This window comes from Bombina bombina, chromosome 3, assembly GCF_027579735.1.
Source record: "Bombina bombina isolate aBomBom1 chromosome 3, aBomBom1.pri, whole genome shotgun sequence".
Taxonomy (NCBI): Eukaryota; Metazoa; Chordata; class Amphibia; order Anura; family Bombinatoridae; genus Bombina; species Bombina bombina.
This window is the reverse complement of record NC_069501.1, coordinates 966,292,252-966,314,582: the sequence shown is the minus strand read 5'-3', so window position 1 is coordinate 966,314,582 and position 22,331 is coordinate 966,292,252. Positions and strand designations below refer to the sequence as shown.

General features: G+C 38.2%; 1 protein-coding gene across 4 annotated transcripts in view; it reads left to right on the top strand.

The window, feature by feature from the left end:
- RCBTB2 (RCC1 and BTB domain containing protein 2) overlaps positions 1-22,331 on the top strand; it is a 193,244-nt gene that overhangs the window by 2,848 nt on the left and 168,065 nt on the right. For 3 of the 4 annotated variants that reach the window (XM_053708022.1, XM_053708025.1, XM_053708023.1), the window contains exon 2: positions 5,659-5,763. In XM_053708022.1, coding sequence (XP_053563997.1) covers positions 5,734-5,763 — 30 coding nt within the window. In that variant the 5' untranslated portion in view covers positions 5,659-5,733. Of the gene's footprint in view, positions 1-5,658; positions 5,764-17,453; positions 17,525-22,331 lie in introns of those variants that run through there. The other variant, XM_053708024.1, reaches the window with a different exon arrangement.

Below are 22,331 nucleotides of genomic sequence, written 5' to 3'. Positions count from 1 at the left end.
GTATAATGTACTAGTTAGATTTAACATTTTTTTATTGAATTTTGTTAAATATTATAAAAATAAAGTGAAATGTAATTAAAAAAACAAACAGAAGTTATTGAAGTCCACTTTAAAAAACAAATAGCTGTTTATTGCTCGTCACACTGTAGTTACAGTCACTCAAACTAATAGGCATCTGCACACTTGTCATCGCAGGTAAGTTACACTATCAGAGAGGAATAACACACAAACATTCACAGGCACCTACATGCACACACAAAGACAAAATCCACAATCACACAAAAACAAGTAGCTATAGACATCAACAGGCATCATCCAGAGGAGCTGCTTGTTTTTGCGTGATTGTGGATGTTGTGACTGCCATCGTTCTCCCTTATTCCACTCCACAGAATGTGCATCCTTCCAGTATAAATCTGGTGACAGGTTTTACTGTGCAACAACACTGTGATGGTCATCTTGGAAACACTATAAAGTGAATTCGAGACATTTTCCTTATACTGTAAGACGTCTTTGCACGGGGGAGGGGTTTGGTGCATGCAGAGGGGCGAGACATGGTGGCGGTGGATCCCAGGCACCACCTGGCCCTGTAGGGATGCCACTACTAACTGAAAGGCCAGAAGGGGCCCCTAGATATGTGGGTCAGATCTCAATTCAGCCCTCTGAGACCCCTGTACATATGCCCTTGCCCAAGAGGCAGGGAAAAGGTAAATCCAAAATTACAGTTTACATATAGACACAATAGGCTGGTGCAGACTTGCTGCAAGTTAAGAAGTGGTGGTCATCCAACTGCAGCTTAACCCCTTAGTGACCAGACAATTTTTCAATTTTCTTACCGTTAAGGACCAGGGCTGTTTTTACATTTTTGCGGTGTTTGTGTTTAACGGTAATTTTCCTCTTACTCATTTACTGTACCTACACATATTATATACTGTTTTTCTCGCCATTCAATTGCTTTTCTAAAGATACCATTATTTTCATCATATCATAATTTACTATAAAATTTTTTATACAATATGATGGAAAAAAACGAAAAAAAACCCCCCACACTTTTTCTAACTTTGACCCCCAAAATATGTTCCACATCTACAACCACCAAAAAACAACCATGCTAAATAGTTTCTAAATTTTGTCCTGAGTTTAGAAATACCCATTGTTTACATGTTATAGGGCAATAAGTACAAGTAGCACTTTGCTATTTCCAAACCATTTTTCCCCTCAAAATTAGCGATAGTTACCTTATAACACTGATATCTGTCAGGAATCCCTGACTATCCCTTGACATGGTTTTTTTTTTTTTTTTTTTTTTTAGTAGACAACCCAAAGTATTGATCTAGGCCTATTTTGGTATATTTCATGCCACCATTTCACCGCCAAATGCGATCAAATAAAAAAATCGATAACTTTTTCACACACTTTAGGTTTTCACTTAAATTATTTACAAACCGCTTGTGCAATTATGGCACAGATGGTTGTAAATGATTCTCTGGGATCCCCTTTGTTCAGAAATAGCAGACATACAGTATATGGCTTTGGAATTGCTTTTTAGTAATTAGAAGGACGCTAAATGCCACTACGCACCACACTTATATTATGTCCAGCAGTGAAGGGGTTTATTACAGGTATGCGCAATTCCTATCGCCCGGGACATGCAGTTTCTGGTGCTGGGCATGTGGGGGTTTTTTCCATTTAGCCCTGCTGCGGGCAAGCAGGGCTTAAGCTTTTTTCTTTTTCTTTTCTTCTTCTGCGCTATTAGGACTAGGAGCGGTGTTACAAATATTCAGTGTGATATATGTAATAGGCACACAGCCAATTTTAGCTAATTAAGTAATTATGACAAATGGAACAACAACGGTGATATCACATTTTTATTTCATTAGGGGTAAACTGATATGTGGTATTAACTTTTTGCATGTCTAAGTAGTTCCAGTAAAATAGACATACTAGTAGTTATTGATCCCAGCCCTCTACGTGATGTCACAGACCGGCTCCTACACACTGACACTCGACCCTCCCTCCAGAGGGCTACTATGCCCTAACCTAGCCCAGCAGGGGATGCTTGAGGTAATGAGCTTGCCCTGAACGAGTAATACACCAGGGGGCTGTTCACTGCATTGGCGGATGCTCTGTGCGCACTACAATGGGCCTGTGCTTGTACAAGGGATGATCTCCCAACTCTACATCTAACCTAGCTCTGCATATGGATTCTTGTTACACCGGGTGTTTTTGAAGCAGCTGCTGAGCATGTCTTATGCTACTTTGTGCTCTGACTGCTAAGTAATAGAACACAAAGTACCATACAAACATGCTCAGCGGCAGCTTCAGAAACACCCAGTGTATATGTCAAAGATGATGGATTTGTGCTCTTTGCTGGGGTACGCGCTGTACATTTTAGTACACACTGTAATGGGCACAACTTGCGCTGTGTTTCCGCTCTCTACACCATGAGCTGTAATCCATGGCTTCAAGAGAGTATGGTGAATAGATTAAATTTTAGTTCTTTAAATCACGGGTTGCGACGTGCATGCACAAATATTTTTAAAAAGTGTGGACCTTAGTAGAAATGCTGTTCATTGCAATCCGCTTAGACTTACTACTTTCCATCTTTGTACCACGTAATCATTGCAGTCATTTGGTTTATGTGACATTATAGGTCCTTTAACCTGATAGGAACAAGTCTCAGCTATCATGGCTGCGCGCATAGAACATGTTAGTGGTGTTGTGATGTTCAGCATAAAGTTATTACCTTTCATTAGAAGTAAACATTTAATTAACTCAGGTTTGGGCACCTGCAGGGTAAGTTTTTATTGTTTTTGTTTTTTTTGCTTTATCACGGTCCGCTCTTCTGCATAAAACTATGTATACCTCGTATTGGATACAGTTACAGTGATTTTTATTGCTGCCAGGATTCCCTGTAGAAATCCTTAACTGCTTAATAGCTGAATATAGCTGTCATAAAGTAAACCATTATTTTGGGCAACATCATGAAGAAATGGGTGAAGTTTTAAAAGTTCAACATTTTCATCTGGGCCAAATGATAAAATGAAATGGTAAATTGCTTTTGTTCTCATTTATGTTTTTGTGTGTTGCTTCAGCTCGTTGATCATTTTATTGATTACATTATTTAGAAGTTCATGTGCACATATTGGAGTCAATTCATGTAAACTGATTCTGTAGACATGATGACATCTTTAAAGGACCGAAGTACATTCTAATAAACTCTTTAATTAAAACATTTAACTAGTGCATTACTAATGCTTGCTAACTGGTTATGCAAACTGTGCAATGGGGAGCTGCAGGCCTTTATGTTTCCAAGCAAGATATGGCCAGTAATAATTATTCTGCGAATCAGGACAAGTAGATTGTCACAAGGGACAAGTAGATTGGGATCCGCTTTAGTTCCTTGGACAAGTAGTTTTTAAAAAAATGTCCACACCCCTGTTATTAGGTAGCTTTTAGGGTTAATTTTAGCTTTATTGTAGAGATCAGCCTTCCAACTGACACATCCCATGACACATCCCACATCCTGATCCCTCCTTGACCCCTCTCAAACAGCTCTCTTCCCTCCCCCACCCCACAAATGAAACCCCCATCTTAAGTCTGCCAGTATTAAAATAAAAGTTTTTTTTATTTTATTTTGTGTGTGTGTATGTATGTATGTATGTATGTATGTATGTATGTATGTATGTATGTATGTGTATATATATATATATATATATATATATATATATATATATATATATATATATTCTGCAGTGTAGGATCCCACCCCAAACAGCTCTCACCCTCCCACTCTACCAATGTGCTGTCATTTTGGGTACTGGCAGCTGTCTGCTAGTACCCAGTTTGCTAAATTTTAGGCTTTGCTAAATAAAAATCGCAATTTTTTTTCTGTAGTGTAGCTGCCCCCTCCCAGATCCCTTTCCCAACACTTATCCCCCTCTCTTCCCTTTCACAAAAAATGTGTCATAGTGTAGCGGTCCCACCCGCTCCCGTTCCCTTAGGCGCTCCTGGACCTCTCTTCCCCGCTCACCGGAAATCCTCCAGCAATGGGCCGCCCACCCGCCTCCCTACTATCCATCCCACTCCACCAACGATCGGCTTCCAGCGCTTGAAACCCCTGAGGACGTGCCAGACACGTCCTTAGTCGTTAAAGACCGGTTTTTGTAGGCTGTGTCTGGCACATCCTTGGTCATTAAGGGGTTAAAATCAGACCCCAAGGATTTTCTTGTGCATTATTAAATGGGGACAAAACATTGTCTGTCAGTGATTAATAAATGGGGGCCAAGTTAATAAACTGAAAGGGGCAGTATGCAAGTATATACAAGAGGATAGACGACAGGCAGACACTAGAGTGTCTATTTATCAAAGGCTTTCGCTAGCCTTTGAGCCTCTAAGGCTGCAGTTTCTCACACGAGAGCCTGCACGTCGTATTTAACAAGCAGTGGTCATCAAACCGCTGCTTTGCTAACCTCTTCGCCACCTATTGTTTGACGAAATTAAACCTCCCGGTCTTTACTGACCGGGGAGATTGACAGCTCCTGTCCGTGCGTGATTATCTGTGCGCGGACAGAGGCGGGATTTCATGCGAATGCAAAATAGTGCTTGTGTATGCACCCCTGTCTGCCTCAGCATGATATATCGCCCACTAGGTGACAAGACTTGGACCCCAAGAAAAGTGCTATTTAAATAAGAGCAGCAATAATCTGTTCATACGCCTTATCTACCTAGGTGTGAGATTAGAGAGCCAGCTATTATGAGGAGGATCATTTAATGTAATGCTGGGGGAAGGTCCCAGGCCTTAGATGGCTCACTGAAAGGATGAGGGGGTGGTACAGCCTTAAAGGGATAGTCAACACAAAAATAGTTATTGTTTAAAAAGATAGATAATTCCTTTACTACCTATTCCCCAGCTTTGCACAACCAACATGGTTATATTAATATACTTTATAACCTTTAAACCTAAATTTCTGTCTTTTTATAAGTCACTAAAGACAGCTTCATGATTACATGCTTTTTTAATTTGCTTTTCACAACAGGGGAGTGCTATTTCATGTGAGCCATATAGATAACATTGTGCTCACGCCTGGGGGTTCTAACAACACAGCACTAATTGGCTTAAATGCAAGTCAATAGATAATAAATAAAAAGTCATGTGATCAGGGGGCTGTCAGAAGATGCTTAGATACAAATTAATCACATAGATAAAAAGTGTATTAATATAACCATGTTTTCTCTGCAAAACTGGGGAATGGATAATAAAGGGACTATCTTTCTTTTTAAACAATAAAAATTTTTGAGTTGACTGTCCCTTTTTAACTGTCTCACAGACATAGCAAGACAGTGAGAGGCAGGCCTGGCTCTGCATTATGCAAAAATAGTAATGCTGGTTACTGTGTAGGTCTAAGGCAACTGGCCCCAGCCCATGGGCAAATACCCTAGGCTCAGTCTGGGCCTGTTAACATTGGTTGATCTCTGGTGGAAAGCATCGCAAGTAGTCCCTATCTGGTCAATTCTAACCAACTTGCTCATACCTACATACTTATTGTAATAAAGGAAATTATGCTGTTTGATTTTTTTTATAAATAAAATGTTTTAAGAGCACAGGCTGTTTGAATCTATGTTGGCAAGATTGTACTTTTTTTTTTTTTTTTCCTTCAGGTTTCTGTGGATGGTGGAAATGTCAACAACATCGGCAATATTTGAATTAAAGATGGAGATAAAGGCTCATTCAATATGACGTGTCCCAGGATAAATGTGACACAGGTGAAAGACTATTGAAAAATGTAAAATTGGTATTTTTTGTCTTTCTAGGTCTGGATAAAAGTTTCAGCTATTTATGGTCCTTCCTTTTGGTTTTGTCTTTAAATCATCTTATGCATCTATCAGACTCGAGGTTAGTGTCTGTCCAGGTATGGGCCCTGAGGCTGAGAAGTGGTGATAGAAATACACTGGATAGGTCACAGGATGTGACTCGAGGAAGTGACAAGGCTGATATAAGGAAATTGAGTCACTTACAGATTTGGGAGACTGGTGCAGTAGGGACACCAGAAGAAGCCCAGCAGGAGAAGCTCAGACTCCGAGGAAGCATATTCAGACTGGCTGTGTACCAATAACAAAGTACAAGGTTGCAGGAGAGTAGAGTAGAGTGGTCTGGTTCAGGCAAAAGTTCCATTAACAGCCTGACAGTTGAGGTACAGATACGTAAGGCAGATGAATGGTCAGATTCAGGCAAAAGTTCCTTTAACAGGCTGGCAGTGATGGTACAAATATGTGAGGCAAAAGATTGGTCAGATCCAGGCAAAAGTTCCACTAACAGACTGGCAGCAAAGATACAGGTCAGTGAAGCAGAATAATGGTCAAGAAACTTTCAGAAGGTCAGGCAACAGTTCAGGCTTCAAAGAATAGTGCACTCAGCATATTGCCAACAATACACAGGCAATGAGAGACTCCTGAGCACGCTATTTATAGCTAGTAGCACAGGAAATCACTGAGGCGCGCTAGCCCGACGTTGCAGAGAGAGCTCCAGAGGGGCAACGAGCCTAGCTACATTAGCAAGTCATAGACACGTTACTAGGAGCGATAACCCAGAGAGTGATCGGAACAACAAGTAGAAAAATGAGTGCGCATAACAGTTCATAAAACTTCAACAACCATAACTTTCCATTTTTCTTTGAGATTAGCTGACTATTTTGTAGTGATGCTGATGTTTCAAAATTATTTTACACCATTCTGCCTCCAAACGTCTACCAGAGCTGAATAGAATACTAATTGCAGTCCAGCAACATTTTCTCAGTGAGATAAAAATGTTTTGTATACTGTTAGGTAAGGTCGGGCAGACTTGCTGGGCATATGGCTCTTATCTGCCGTCAATATCTATGTTTCTATGTATTGCTGCATCATTTTGACTGTGTTTCAGTTAACCCCTTTTTTCTGGGGTTAAACACTCTGTAAAAATGTATTTAAAAATAAAATGAAACAAAAGTTTAATCATTCCCCGAAATACATTTAAAAATGCTCCTGTTAACTTTCAGAAATGTGTCTCTTTAGTGTTGATTGTGTGTAGGCCAGATTTTTGCATGGGATGTGCATTAGAGGACAGTCTACCCCAGAATTTCGTATTGTTTAAAAAGATAGATAATCCCTTTTATTATCCATTTCCAAGTTCTGCATAACCAACACTGTTATGTTAATACACTTTAACCTCTGTGATAACCTTGTATCTAAGCCTCTGCAGACTGCCTGCTTATTTCAGTTATTTTTATAGACTTGCATTTTAGCAGTGCTGACTCATAACTCCACGTGAGGGAGCACAATGTCATCTATATGTCACAGATGAGCTAGCTCTGTCTAGCTGTTAAAAACTTTCAAAATGCACTAAGATAAGAGGCGGCCTTCATGGGCTTAGAAATTAGCATATGAGCCTACCTTGTTTTAGCTTACAACAAAAAATACCAAGAAAACAAAGAACATTTGATGATAAAAGTAAATTGGAAAGTTGTTTAAAATTTTGAGCTGTTCAAATTGTATTAAGCTGGCAATGTATGTTGCATGCCTAGCTATTGATTCCTTGGCTAATGGGGACTGCTGGACAGGCCTCCCACACACCAGACAAGGCCTTTTCCACACCCCTGTGCTTAGCCAAATTTAGATTTCCACCTTTTTTTCTGCTTACATTTTAACACTATTCTAAGTCATATTTTAGCAAGTAACTCGCACCAAATTTAACATTGTTTTTTTTTTTTCAGCAGAGCCAGCAGATTTAGAATATACTATTATATTTATATTTCATGGCATGTGAGAAGGCTGCAACAATAAATGTAAAAATTATGTTTATTTTTGTTAAGACTTTAATAAATAATATTGACAATGTCAGGTGATCACCTTACTAAATTGTTATCAAGGGTAGCCAAATAGCAAATAGGGGCCCATACAGGCTTTTAGCGGTTATAATATAAACTAGAGAGACTTATTCTCTAGAAAAATAAACTGTAGAAAAAAATAAAAATAAATCTTATTGCACTTCGAATGTCATTTTTTTTAAAATTTGAAATACCAGGCAATTCTCTTTCCAATGATGGGTCTTGGAGATCTGTGCTTAATTAAATTTTTTGTCACTTTTGATATTGCACAAAATTTAAGACTTGTAGACGTAGTAAAATACATTGTATAAATGGGAAACATTCTTTGTATGTGCAGAATACACTGAAGTGGGAAGTACAGATTGCTAACAACATGTTTAGCACGTGCTTATGAAATGTTATTTATTTTAACTTCCTAAAAACGATAAAGGTTCCATTACTGTATATAGTAATTTAGACTTCTCTCTTCCAGTGAGTTTTATTTACTCATATTGATTTAATTATTTTTGCAAAATAACGCAAGATCATTTTTGTACACATTTTTTATTGTTTTGTCTATATTTATGGGAGTTAATCTTTCAATACAGATATCTAACTTAATATAGAGATCATCAATGCTTGTTTTCAATGTACCAGAGGTACAGATGGTTTTTGCCAGATCTAGCCTTCCTCAGGTATCTGCTATGAATGCAATACTGACCTCTTGGAATTTCAGAATGGCTTATGTTTCTTTTTTCCAATAGCTTATAACGTCCATTCAGAAAATCGCAAATAATTCCAAGATGGCGCATATTTAATTTTGTTTTAAACCCTGGTTCTTAGTCGCAGGTTATAATAATTGTTTACTTCCTCAAGTACTAACTCTTCTGTCACATGATGTGTTTTTTTTTTTATACCAAGACTGTTTTCTGCGGAATTGTTCCAGTAGTTTTGCAGGCTTGTACACCTGTTACAAATAAAGCTTATTGTTTGTTTAGGATTTTTGTTCCAATTAGTGTAAGAAAATGTTTCCTTTTTGTGATTCTGCGTGAGTGAGAAGAATTTCATCAAGATATAAAATATATCTTTGAAACTGCTACATTTTCTACTTATGTTAAACAGGCTTCTGGCTTGGAATGTCAGCCTTCTACCTCATCTGACTGGTTTAATGATCGTCCTTTAGTTAACCCTGTATTTCCTGTATTAGATGCTATTAAGCAATTATTTTTTACAGAATTTTAAAGATCTGAAAAAACACGTATTATACCAGATAAATTATGTAAGACTTTTCCATTGCCTTAATATATTACAGATTTGTTTGTGGCTCCTCCTAAAGTAGATGCATCTATAACTTGCTTCTTTAACCCCTTAACGACCGACGACGTATGCCATACGTCCTCAAAAAATAAGCACTTAACGACCGAGGACGTATGGCATACGTCGTCGGTTAAACAGAGCGCTGGAAGCGATCGCTATCGCTTCCAGCTGCTCTAACAGTATTGCAGGCTTGCCTTGAGGTCTAGGCATCCTGCAATACTGTTCCCGAGTGCCGGGACCGGATTGATCACTCCCCCACGAGTGATCACTTCCGGTTTCGCTCCACGTGGAGCCCGGCAGTGTTTCAGAGCATCGGAAGCGATCGGACACGCTTCCGATGCTCTGCTTGTGTGCTAAGTGCCTCGGTGGGTCGAGGCACTTAGTTAGTTATAAAATAAAAGTAAAAATGTTTAAAAAAAACGTATAAAATAAAAAAAGCCTAAAATAGCCCCCCCCCCTCCCCCTTCACTAGGCATCCAAGATGGTGATGCCCAGTGCATCATGGGGCCTCTGGGGGTGTCCCTAGCCTGCCTCATCATAGGGGCAAGCTAGGGTCACCCAATCTGAGCCTCTCACCCAAAAAAAAATAATAATAATAAAATACCCCATTTGTCTGATCATGTCAATATTTGTAAATATTGACTATGATCAGTGTGGATCTCCCTCCCTCTCCTCACTTGCCATTTTGTTGGAGAGAGAGACCTGTATTTAGCAGAGAGAGAGATTTATTTCTTTTATTTGTTAAAAAATATAGAACCAAAGGCTCTTTTCAGAGCCATTAACCCCTAGCTTGCCAGTGATCACTATATATCACTGGCAGTAGCATAGGTGCACTTTTTTTTTGCTGCATTTTGCAGTCTGTGCATTTTTTTAGGGGTTAATTTTGTTGTTGTAATTTTTTAAAAACCCAAAGGCTCTTTTCAGAAACATTTAGTTAATTTAATTTAATTTTCAGAGCCATTAACCCCTAGCTTGCCAGTGATCACTATATATCACTGGCAGTAGCATAGGTGCACTTTTTTTTTGCTGCATTTTGCTGTCTGTGCATTTTTTTAGGGGTTAATTTTGTTGTTGTAATTTTTTAAAAACCCAAAGGCTCTTTTCAGAAACATTTAGTTAATTTAATTTAATTTTCAGAGCCATTAACCCCTAGCTTGCCAGTGATCGCTATAAATCACTGGCAGTTGCATAGCTGTACTTTTTTGCTGTCTGTGCATTTTTTTAGGGGTTAATTTTGTTGTTGTAATTTTTTAAAAACCCAAAGGCTCTTTTCAGAAACATTTAGTTAATTTAATTTAATTTTCAGAGCCATTAACCCCTAGCTTGCCAGTGATCACTATAAATCACTGGCAGTAGCATAGCTGTACTTTTTTGCTAGTTAATTTAGTTAATTAATTTAGTTAATTTAATTTTTTTTAGTAATTGTTTTCTGTGACAGATACAAAAATGTCACAGAAAAGATATAGTACTGAGGAGGCGTATGCCATCCTTGCGTCAGAGTCAGATGCCTCTATTTCTGACTCAGACCCCAATTTTGACCCTGCCATGTGCTCAGATACATCACTAGATGCAGTCTCAACTGATAGTGATGTATCTGTGGCTGCTACCCCCCCTGCCAGCCCCCCTGCTAGCCCCCCTGCCAGAAGGAGACGTGTTGCTGCCATTGCTGCTGAAGAGTGGGTAACGCCTCATCTCCAGAGGCCAGATATCCCACCCTTCACAGCAAATGCTGGCATAAATATAGATGTGGCAGGTTTTAGCCCCCAGCAGTTTCTGGAAGTGTTTCTGGGCGATGATATATTGGGGAACATTGTCGCCCAAACTAATTTATATGCCCATCAGTTCCGTGCTGCAAAGCCTGGAACATATTTGGCAAAACAGCAATGGGCCCCCATCAATGTGCCAGAATTAAAAAAATTCTGGGCATTGACTATGCTGATGGGCATCATAAAGAAACCCTCCATTCGCTCCTACTGGAGTATTAGCCCCATCTGCTCTACCCCCATTTTCTCCCAGACTATGTCGAGGAAGAGGTATGAAATGATTCTGCATTTCATGCACTTCAGCGACAACAGCCTGTGCCCCCCTAGGGAGCATCCCCAATTTGACAGGCTGTATAAAATCCGCCCCCTGATAACCCACTTTTCTGCCAGGTTTGCAGAGGCTTATACACCTGGAAGGAATATATGCGTTGATGAATCCCTAATGAAGTATAAGGGAAGGCTGGGATTCAAGCAGTATATTCCTTCCAAACGCTCCAGATATGGGGTAAAGGTGTATAAGCTCTGTGACAGCGAGACTGGGTATACTCAGGCCTTCCGGGTGTATGAGGGAAAGGATAGCCACCTTGACCCTCCAGGTTGCCCAGAACATATGGGAACCACTGGCAAGATTGTCTGGGACCTGATATTACCCCTAATGAACAAAGGGTATCACTTGTACTTAGACAATTTTTATACAAGTGTCCTTTTGTTCAAGCTACTGTATTGCTTTGATACAGTAGCTTGCGGTACAATTAAAAAGAACCGTGCAGGTTTCCCAGGACAGCTTGTACGCACCCGGCTACGAAGGGGGGAGACCTCAGCTCTGCGCCAAGAGGAGCTGTTGGCACTTAAGTACAGAGACAAGAAGGATGTATACCTTCTTACCACCATCCACACAGAGAGGACGGTGGCGGTTTCTGTACGTGGCAGAGCTGAGATCATAAGGAAGCCAGTGTGCATCAAGTCTTATAACCGGCATATGGGTGGGGTTGATCTGGCTGATCAGCTGCTGCAGCCCTACCTAATTATGCGGAAGACAAGGGCCTGGTACAAAAAGGTTGCAATTTACCTAATGCAGATTGCAACCCACAACGCTTTTTTGTTGTTCAAAAAAGCAAACCCCAGAGTTAAAAAAAACTTTTTTACAGTTTCAGCTCCAGATTATTACTGGGATTTTGTACCATGATGCACCTGCTCCCCGGGCGGTGATGGGAGAGAGCAGAGTTGGGGCTACTCATTTTATTTTTAAAATCCCCCCCTACTGCCGCAAAGCAGAAACCACAAAAAAAATGCAGAGTCTGTACCAAGAGGGGGAAGAGAAGGGACACCATATATCACTGTCCTGATTGCCCTGGACAGCCTGCACTCTGCATTGGGGACTGCTTCAAGCGGTACCATACAATGGTCAATTTTTAAAAAAATAAATACATTTGGTGTTATATATATATATATATATATATATAAATATTTTTTTTTGGTTATGTTTACTGTTAGATGGGTTTTTTTTTTTTTTCTTTTACTGTGCCAGATTTTTACATTTCACTACTCCTATTTTTTTCTAAAATTGGGCCTGTTATTTTTTTTTAACCAAAACCCCTGTCAAACCTATGCATGGGGGACATAGGTGTTCTCAGGGTGCCTTGCAAAAAACAACCTGAAGTATGTTTTTGTAATAACTTACAACAGTCTCTCCTAAATCATAGTAAAAAAGCAATGTGTCTGTAAAAATGAAAATTGAAAAATAACCACCATACACTTTCTCCAATTTTTTGGGCTAAAACGGTTGCTTCAAAGGCATCAAAGCACACCATATACAATACCTTGGGGTGTCAACATTTAAAAAATATACACTTTCATGGCAATAAATAAAAGTGGGGTATGCAATAGGCCACAAACTAAAGATAGGCCTATCAGAAGAAATACTCTCATTGTTAATAACTAAAATCACAAGTCATAAAATTGTAACATAACCTTCCCAAAATCCTGGCAAACCTATGCATGGGGGGCATAGGTGTACTCAGGGTGCCTTGCAGAAAACAACCTGAAGTATTCTTTTGCAATAACTTACAACAGTCTCTCCTAAATCATAGTCAAAAAGCAATGTGTCTGTAAAAATGAAAATTGAAAAATAACCACCATACACTTTCTCCAATTTTTTGGGCTAAAACGGTTGCTTCAAAGGCATCAAAGCACACCATATACAATACCTTGGGGTATCAACTTTTCAAATATATGCACATTCATGGAAAACAAAGAAAATGGGGTATGTTAAAAGACCCCCCAAAAAGACGATAGGCAAAGAAAATATGTTAAATGTGAAAAAAAATCACAAACGCATGTCAGACATTTGGCATTGCACCCCCCAAACAAGCCACCAAACCTATGCATAGGTGGTATCACTGAACTCAGGAGATGTTGGTGACCACATATTGGTGTCTTCTTTGGTAGTAACACATAACAGGAGCTGTGAATCCATGTCTAAAGTACAATGTATGTGAACAATAACACAAAAATATGAATGCCCAATAGTTTGACAAAGACTAGTGGTTAAATTAGTGCATGGAAAGTGTTAAAATACCTGCATTTGAAATACCCTAGGAAGTCTACTTTTCAAAAATATATGGTTTGATTGAGGTAAATTACATTGGCCGGCTTCAGAAATGTCTTAAATAGGACATGGGTGCATGGGATGTGAAAATTCAAAGTGGAAAAAATGGAATGGGCTTCCTAAAAATAAGGCCATTTAGCCCCCAGAGAACCCAACACACCTATACATGGGTGGTATCACTGTACTCAGGAGAGGTTGTTGAACACATATTGAGGTGTTTTTTTGGCAGTAACACATAACAGGAACTGAAAATCCATGCCTAAAGTACAATGTGTGTGAAAAATAACACAAAAAATGACTACCCAAAAGTTTGACAAAGACTGGTGGTTGAATTAGTGCATGGAAAGTGTTAAAATATCAGCATTTGAAAAACCCTGGGGTGTCTAATTTTCAAAAATATATGGTTTGATGGGGGTAAATTCCATTGGCCAGCTTCAGAAATGTCCCAAATAGGACATGGGTGCATGATGACCGATGTGAAAATTCCAAGTTGAAAAACTGGAATGCGCTTTCTATAAATAAGGGCTTTTAGCCCACTGAGAACCACGACACACCTATACATGGGTGGTATCACTGTACCCAGGAGATGCTACTGAAGACATATTAGGGTGTTATTTGGCAGTAACCCTTACCATTTTATCAGTAAATGTATTCTTAAATTGCTATTTGTCAAAAAATCAAATTATTTCCCCCCCCCCCAAACTTTGGCATAGATTGGTGGTAAAATGGTTGCATGAAAAAAGTCAAAATACCCCAAGTTTAATACCTTAGGTTGTCTTCTTTTAAAAAATATATACATTTGATGGGTTATTCAGGGATTCCTGACAGATATTGGTGTTACAATGTAACTATCACCAATTTTGAAAAAACATGGTTTTGAAATAGCAAAGTGCTACTTGTACTTATTGCCCTATAACTTGCAAAAAAAGCAAAGAACATGTAAACATTGGGTATTTCTAAACTCAAGACAAAATTTAGAAACTGTTTAGCATTGGTATTTTATGGTGGTTGTAGATGTGTTAGAGATTTTGGGGCTCAAAGTTAGAAAAAGTGTGTTTATTTTCATTTTTTCCTAATATTTTATAATTTTTTTATAGTAAATTATAAGATATGATGAAAATAATGGTATCTTTAGAAAGTCCATTTAATGGCGAGTAAAACGGTATATAATATGTGTGGGTACAGTAAATGAGTAAGAGGAAAATAACAGTTAAACACAAACATCGCAGAAATGCAAAAATAGCCTTGGTCCCAGATGGTCAACAAATTGAAAAGTGGCCTGGTCACTAAAGGGTTAAAAAGATGTTTTTTTTTTTTCCCAACAGAAGACTCTGGATATTTTAAAGATGTTATGAAAAAGAAATAGGAGTTAATCCATTTTCAGTCATCTTTGAAGGATCATCTCCAATGGTGGCTATATTTGAAAAATCTGACTCAGGGCAAACCATTGATCCAAACAGTGTTAGATAGAAATCAAGACGGATACCATGGCTGGGGTGGAATTTGTCAGCAACAGCAAGCTCAAGGCAGATGATTACATCAGGATTCAATTCTTCCAGCAAACATTTTGGAAATAAAAGCAGTTTTCCAAGCACTTAAGGCTATTTAGCGAATCATTCAGAATCAGTCTATGAAAATCCTTTCAGACAACAGAACCACTGTTGCCTAAATTAAATTTCAGGGATGATACTTTGAGCTGTATCGCTTATATTTCAGTTGGTAACAAATGCATTTTCTTCAGCTAACACCAGTTCATTGTTTTGGAAATCTCAATTGGGAAGCAGATTTATTTTCTAAGCTGGTCTCAGGTACTGCTAACAGAATGACAGATTCACAAGGAGATTTTTCTCAAGATTTTAAAGATGTTGTTAATGCCAGAATGGGATATGATGGTTACCAAATGCAATTGTCAAGTCAGCAAGTTCTTCAGTTGTTTCTAGTCCCAAGGATGTTTGGGAGTGGATGTATTCACCCATCAGTGGAACTTCAAGTTGGGTTATGCCTATAGCTCTCATTCTGTATCTTCTCAACATGATCAAGAATGAAAAAGGGAGATTTTTTGTGATCCTTCCTTATTGGCCACGGAGACCATGGTTTCCATGCCTTCAGCTGCTGGCGGTCTGTCCGCCTCTGATATTCTACCTTGCTTTCCAGGATTTCTTTGGCAAGGTCCTCTGCTGCATCCTAATCCTCTCAATTAATGTCTAGCGGCCTGGCTGCTGTGTGGGCAAGATATAAAAAAAAAATTGAATCTTTCTGATACATTCATTTCAACTCTTTTGAAAGCCAGTAAACAATCTATTTCTACAGCCTATTATAGGATTTTAGATGTTTTTGTTTCATGGATGCAACAGAATTGTGGTTCTCTTGACAGTATTCAGGTTTCAGATGTTCTTCCTTCAAGAAGGTTTCCTGCAAGGTCTTTTACCAGCCACTCTGAGTACAGATTTTGGCTGTATCTGCACTCTCCGGTACTAGATGGCTCCAAGATCCTATCGTCTAGCAATTTTGTGCAAGCTATGGCTCATATACGACTGACTGTCAGATTGTTCGTAACTCCCTGGGATTTTCGATTATCTTATATAATCTCCTTTTTGAACCTCTTAAAAGCGCATATACAGTGTGTAATTTAATAACTACTATATTCTCTTGGTTAGTCAGTTACATCTTTAAAGCTTATCAGATGCGGAAGTTGCAAGTTCCAGATAAGGTACACTGTACTCATGTCGTGGCAACATTTTGGACATTTAAGAATTCAACCTCCATTGAGGGAAATCTGTCATGCTGCAGTTTGGAAGAATCTCCATACATCTCACACTATAAGTTGGGTATGGTTTAATCAGCCTCAGCAAAATGTGGGCATCAAGTTTTGCATTCTGTAATTTTATTCTTGGGAACTCTTGTTTCTTTTGTCTCACCCTATATTGTTTTTTTGTATTTCTTTGTATTCATCACACTTGATAAGTGTGGGATAGGGAGGAAGCCAGGATAATTACAAATTAAAACAATAGAACATACATTTCTATATCTTGGCCTTTATTCTAATCAACACTTACCAGGGTTTCCCAGGACCTATTGAGCTCTTTTCATCCCATGAAGGACAGCCTAGGAGTGGTCTGGAAGGAAAAGGAGTCACCTTTTTAACTGGTAAAAGGGGTCTTTTTTTCTGGTAAGTGTTGGATATGATATGGTCCAAGATTTAGAAATTTCAGTTTTATTGTTTTTTTTAATTTCTATTTTGTTTTCTTAATGTGGCAGTGTATGCAAATGAAAGGCACTATGCTTGATTGCCATACAGAAAATGTTATGTATCACAGGAATAATTTTAGGGAAAAGGCTAGTTTAGTAATTAGGCAATTTTTCACTATCTTTACATTGAACAAAGGTGACAGTGGATTAGTGTATTATTTAGACTTGTGATTGCTTTTTTTTTTTAGCTATGAGGACATAATGGGGATCTGATCCCAAATGTTCAGCTTCTTTTAAGGACTTTGCAGAAGATTTACAGTTTGAAGGTCTTACTAGAAGTTTATTTTGTTGTGATGCAAATTTATATATTCTTATTCCTCCGTTGAACTTTTTTTTTTTTTTTTTTTGTACATAGTATTTTTTTACATAAGGAGCCACATTGTAGACTTAAAAGGTAATACTGCATGCCCCAAAGATAAGCCTAGCACAATTTCTACTGCTGCTTATTAGGAAGGAAGTTCAAAAGCAGAGTTGTAGCTTTATCATCTGAAGACCGTTAATATTTGTGTTTCCTGGAATAGTTTTTTCCTCTTAACCTTACTGGCAGAACAAGGTAGTATAAATAAATAATGTCATCCTCCTCAGACATAAGTCAAGAAAAGCTGTTCGTGTTTGCCTTCATATCATTATTTCAAACCCTTTAACATATTTTTAAGTAAAGTGCTACATGTTTTTCAGATCTTTGATTTTGTGGATTCGTCTGGTCAATGGACTGAGAATCTGCAGTGTGTACTGATTTGGGCAAAAAGGTTTGTATCTAATTATTAACTTTATTGGTAAACTATCTGATTCCACAGTTCTATAGGTTAGTACAAGAAATAAAGACAAGAAAGGGAAGGCAGAATGAACAGATGAATTGCAAGACCTTGCTACCTTGAGAGCTTAAAATAGAGCTCTAGGACTGAATTTATGTAAAACATTTGCACCACGACATTTAAGCACCTCTATCAATATTAAAGAGACAGTCTAGTCATGATTCCAATAGGGCATGTCATTTTAAACAACTTTCCAATTAGCATCAAATTTGCATTGTTCTCTTGGTATTCTTATTTTAAAGCTAAACCTAGGTAGGCTCATATGCTAATTTCTAAGTCCTTAAAGTCCGCCTCCTATCTGAATGCATTTGGCTGTTTGTTCATGTGTGCCATGTAGATAGCATTGTGCTCACGCCTGTGGAGTTACTTATGAGAGGGCACTGATTAACTAAAATACAAGTCTGTCAAAATAACTGAAATAAGGGGAAAGTCGAAAGAGGCAAGGTAGTCACAGAGGTAAAAAGTAGATTAATATAACCGTGTATGTTATGCAAAACTGGGGAATGGGTAATAGAGGGATTATCTATCTTTTTAAACAATACAAATTCTGGAGTAGACTGTCCCTTTTAATTATGTAATTACTGTTGTATTCATATTGTATAAGTTCACACAACAATCTCCTTACAGCTAAAGGCCCTACATACATTTTACAGCACTTGCCACAATTCCATTCCACTTAATAGAATAATTTTGAGATCAAGACTTGGAAATATTACAATACCTGAAACTAAATATTTATAGAAGGGAGACAAACATAGATAATACATGAAACACAAAACATTATATTTAATTTTGTGTTCTATAATATTTATACTTGTTCTAACAGTGCCAGCAAGTAGACTAAACATTCTAGTTAAAGAGATAGGAAAGTCAGCATGTCTCATGAATCAAAGCATGTCATTTAAAACCACTTTAAAATTCACTACTATTTTCAAATGTGCTTTGTTTTTTTGACATCCCTTGATGTCCCTACACTAGTGGGAGCTAGCTGCTGATTGGTGTCTGCACATATTTGTGATTGGCTAACTAGATGTGCCAGTAGTGCAATGCTGTTCCTTCAGCAAAGGATAACAAAATAAATAAGCAAATGTAATAATAGAAGTAAATTGGAAATTGGTTTAAAATTGTATGTCCTATCCAAATAATGGAAGAAAATGTTGGGGTTTCCTGTCCATTTTTATTGGAGTGTATGAAGTAGTTTTATTTTTTTTATTGAGCTTGGTAAAAAGATAAAAAAAAAAAAAAAAAGATATATCTTAAGACAGGGGTGTCCAAACTTTGCTCTCCAGAGGTTTTGGAACTACATTTCCGATGATGCTCAGCCAGCATTTTATCTAGCTGAGCATCATGGGAAATGTAGTTCCAAAACCTCTGGAGAGCAAAGTTTGGACACCCCTGTCTTAAGACATGGTACAGACTGTCATTAGTGCTATACGTCTTAAAACAAATCTTATGAAGTAAAATATAACTGATGGTCCAATGTAGCAATCATCCTCGATAAACAGACCCAGCCATGAAATTGTAAGAGCTGGTGTGAACCAAAATATATCAAAATAACAATGTGTTAAACAAATTAAACAGTTGAGTAATGCCTGTATAACATTATTATAAAAAAGTGAATCGGAAATACTTTAAACCTCCTATACGCCACACATGAGCCTACCCAAGTTGCCTAACTCCAGTCTAATAGGAGACAAGTATATGTTTACCTATATTATTCATCAACCTAAGGAGGAACAGAGAAGAATAGATGGAACCCCCTAAGGGATTGTCCAATGATAAATCAGGTCAGTTCATCCAGGCAATGTGCATTGAACTATTACTTACTAGAGCATAGATAGAGCCCTGTGCTAGAAGGAGAGGTAAATAGAAAGTGGAAAAAAGAGGAGGCGGGGTTGAAGAGTAGACAAAGTATTTTGTCTGCGTGAAGTGTTTTTTTGCAGCACTTACTAGGTACACAAGCCTCTACAGGACTCCTTAGTTTGTCTTCATTAAAACTAATAAAAGATAAAGTGCATCCACTATACTATGTGTTGATTCCTATTCACTTTATACTGAGAGGCTTTGGCTTGCAGGATGCCACCATAATAAACTTTACAATCCCTGCAAGCTGCTTCGTCCAGTGAGACCCTTTGCTTTCTTACAGGTAGAGCTTGCTGGGACCTAGAGATTTGGTTCATTTTATTTTGATATTGGTGGTCATGTGCTCTGGGGGGAAAGGAAGAGATGAACTAAAAAGTCAGACAGTAGGAAGTCAGGGATAGAAAAGAATTGTAAAATGGCAATGGAATCTTGGGGAAAGTCCTGCAGTCAAGCAAGTAATAAAACCTGTCAGAAATCTAAACAAAGAGCATATATCTCCATACCGTAGTAGTTTATTGGTAATAAGAAAAGTCAAAGGGACATATAAAAGTCTTGTAAATCCTAATGTACCAATCGAGTGTGAAAACTCTGAATATATTAACTGCACTACAATTGTTTTTTTATTTGCCAAGCTCCGCCCACGGCTTGTATTTATTTTTCCTGGAGTAGGCAATGCTAGCCACTGTCATTTGGTTACCAAATCTTGCATTATCACCCCTGCCGAGGTCAGTTATGGACGGCTATGTGGCAGGGTTAGGCTTGTGCAATTCTGTGTGTAAAAAACCCCAGTAATCAAACACCATGTCTGCTCATATACCTGTCAGTGGTGTGTATTACATATGTGAAGACTATAGCCCTATTCCCCTACTCCCCCTTGCCTCTAAACTTCTAGAAAGGCTAGTTTATACGCATTTATCACACTTCCTCGCATCCATTGCAATCTGGATTTCGCTCCCAACACTCCAAAGAGACGGCAATCATTAAAGGGACACTGAACCCAAATTTTTTCTTTCGTGATTCAGATAGGGCATGACATTTTTAAGGATCTTTCTAATTTACTCCTATTATCAAATTTTCTTCATTCTCTTGGTATCTTTATTTGAAATGCAAGAATGTAAGTTTAGATGCCGGCCCATTTTTGGTGAAGAACCTGGGTTGTTCTTGCTGATTGGTGGATATATTCATCCACCAATAAAAAAAGTGCTGTCCAGAGTCCTGAACCCCCCAAAAAAGCTAGCAAGAGAATGAAGAAAAATTGATAATAGGAGTAAATTAGAAAGTTGCTTAAAATGTCATTCACTATCTGAATCGCAAAACAATTTGGGTTCAGTGTCCCTTTAAGGTTACTAATGACCTACTTGCAACCAAATCAAAAGGCCACATCTCTCTGTTAATCCTTCTCTATCTGTCTGTAGCCTTTGATACTGTTGACCATCTTCTCTTGCTCCAAACCCTCCAATCCTTCGCCATTTGCGACACAGCCCTCTCATGGTTCTCCTCCTAGCTGTCCAACTGTACCTTTAGTGTATCTTTCTCTGGCGCATCCTCTGGCTCTTTGCCACTTTCTGTTGTGGTACCACAAAGCTATGTTCTTGGTCCCCTTCTCTTCTCAACATGTACAACTTCCTTAGGTTCCTTAAAGGGACATTAAACCCAATATTTTTCTTTCATTATTCAGATAGAGAATACAATTTTTACCTAGGGATACCTAGGTAGGTAGCGTGCATGTGCCTGAAGCATTGCATGACAGGAAATAGTGCTGCCATCTAGTGCTCCTGCTAATGTATAACGTTGTTGCAAAACTGCTGCCATATAGAGCTGCAGACACGTGCACACTCGTATGCTTAATTTACTGCTTTTCAACAAAGGATAACAAGAAAACAAAATTTGATAACATAAGTAAATTGGAAAGTCATTTAAAATTGTATGTTCTATATGAATCATGAAAGAAAAAATTTGGGTTTTATGTCCCTTTAAAGGGACAGTCAAGTCAAAATTAAAGTTTCATGATTCAGATAGGGCATGCAATTTTAAACTTTCCAATTTACTTTTATCATCAAATTTGTTTTGTTCTCTAGGTTTTCTTTTTTAAAAGCTAAACCTAGGTAGGCTTAAACTGATTTATAAACCATTGAAAACCACCTCGTATCTCGGAGCATTTTGACAGTTGTTCAGTTAGACAGGGCTAGTTCATGTGTGCCATATAGATAACATTGTGCTCACTTCCGTGGCTTTATTTATGAGTCAGCACTGATTGTCTAAAATGCAAGTCTGTAAAAAGAACTGAGATAAGGGGGCAGTCTGCAGAGGCTTAGATACCAGGTAATTACAGAAGTAAAAATGTGTATTAATATAGCAGTGTTGGTTATGCAAAACTGGGGAATGGGTTATAAAGGGATTATCTATCTTTTTTGAACAATAACAATTTTCAAATAAAGTCCCATGAATTTCAATATTATTTGTATGCTGATGACACCAAAATCTACCACTCTGCACCTGACCTATCCCCTTTCCTGCTAACCCGTGTCACTAACTGTCTTTATAATATTTCATCCTGGATGTCCTCTCACTACTTAAGTTAAATCTATTCAAAACTGAGCTCCTTAAATTTTACCCCTTCTTCCAAAATTTCTACCCCCCACATTTCTATAACTGTTGATAATATAGTTACGCCAACCCAGCATGCCCAATGTCTTGGGGTCAAACTTGACTCAGATCTTTCTTTCACTCCTTAAATCCAGTCTTTGGTGAGTTTCACCTTAAAAACATCTCCAACATTTGCCACTTCCTCACACAAGACACAACTAAGATTTTAATTTACTCTCTCATCATTTCCCGCCGTGGCTTTTGCAACTCCATCCTTTCTAGTCTCCCTATC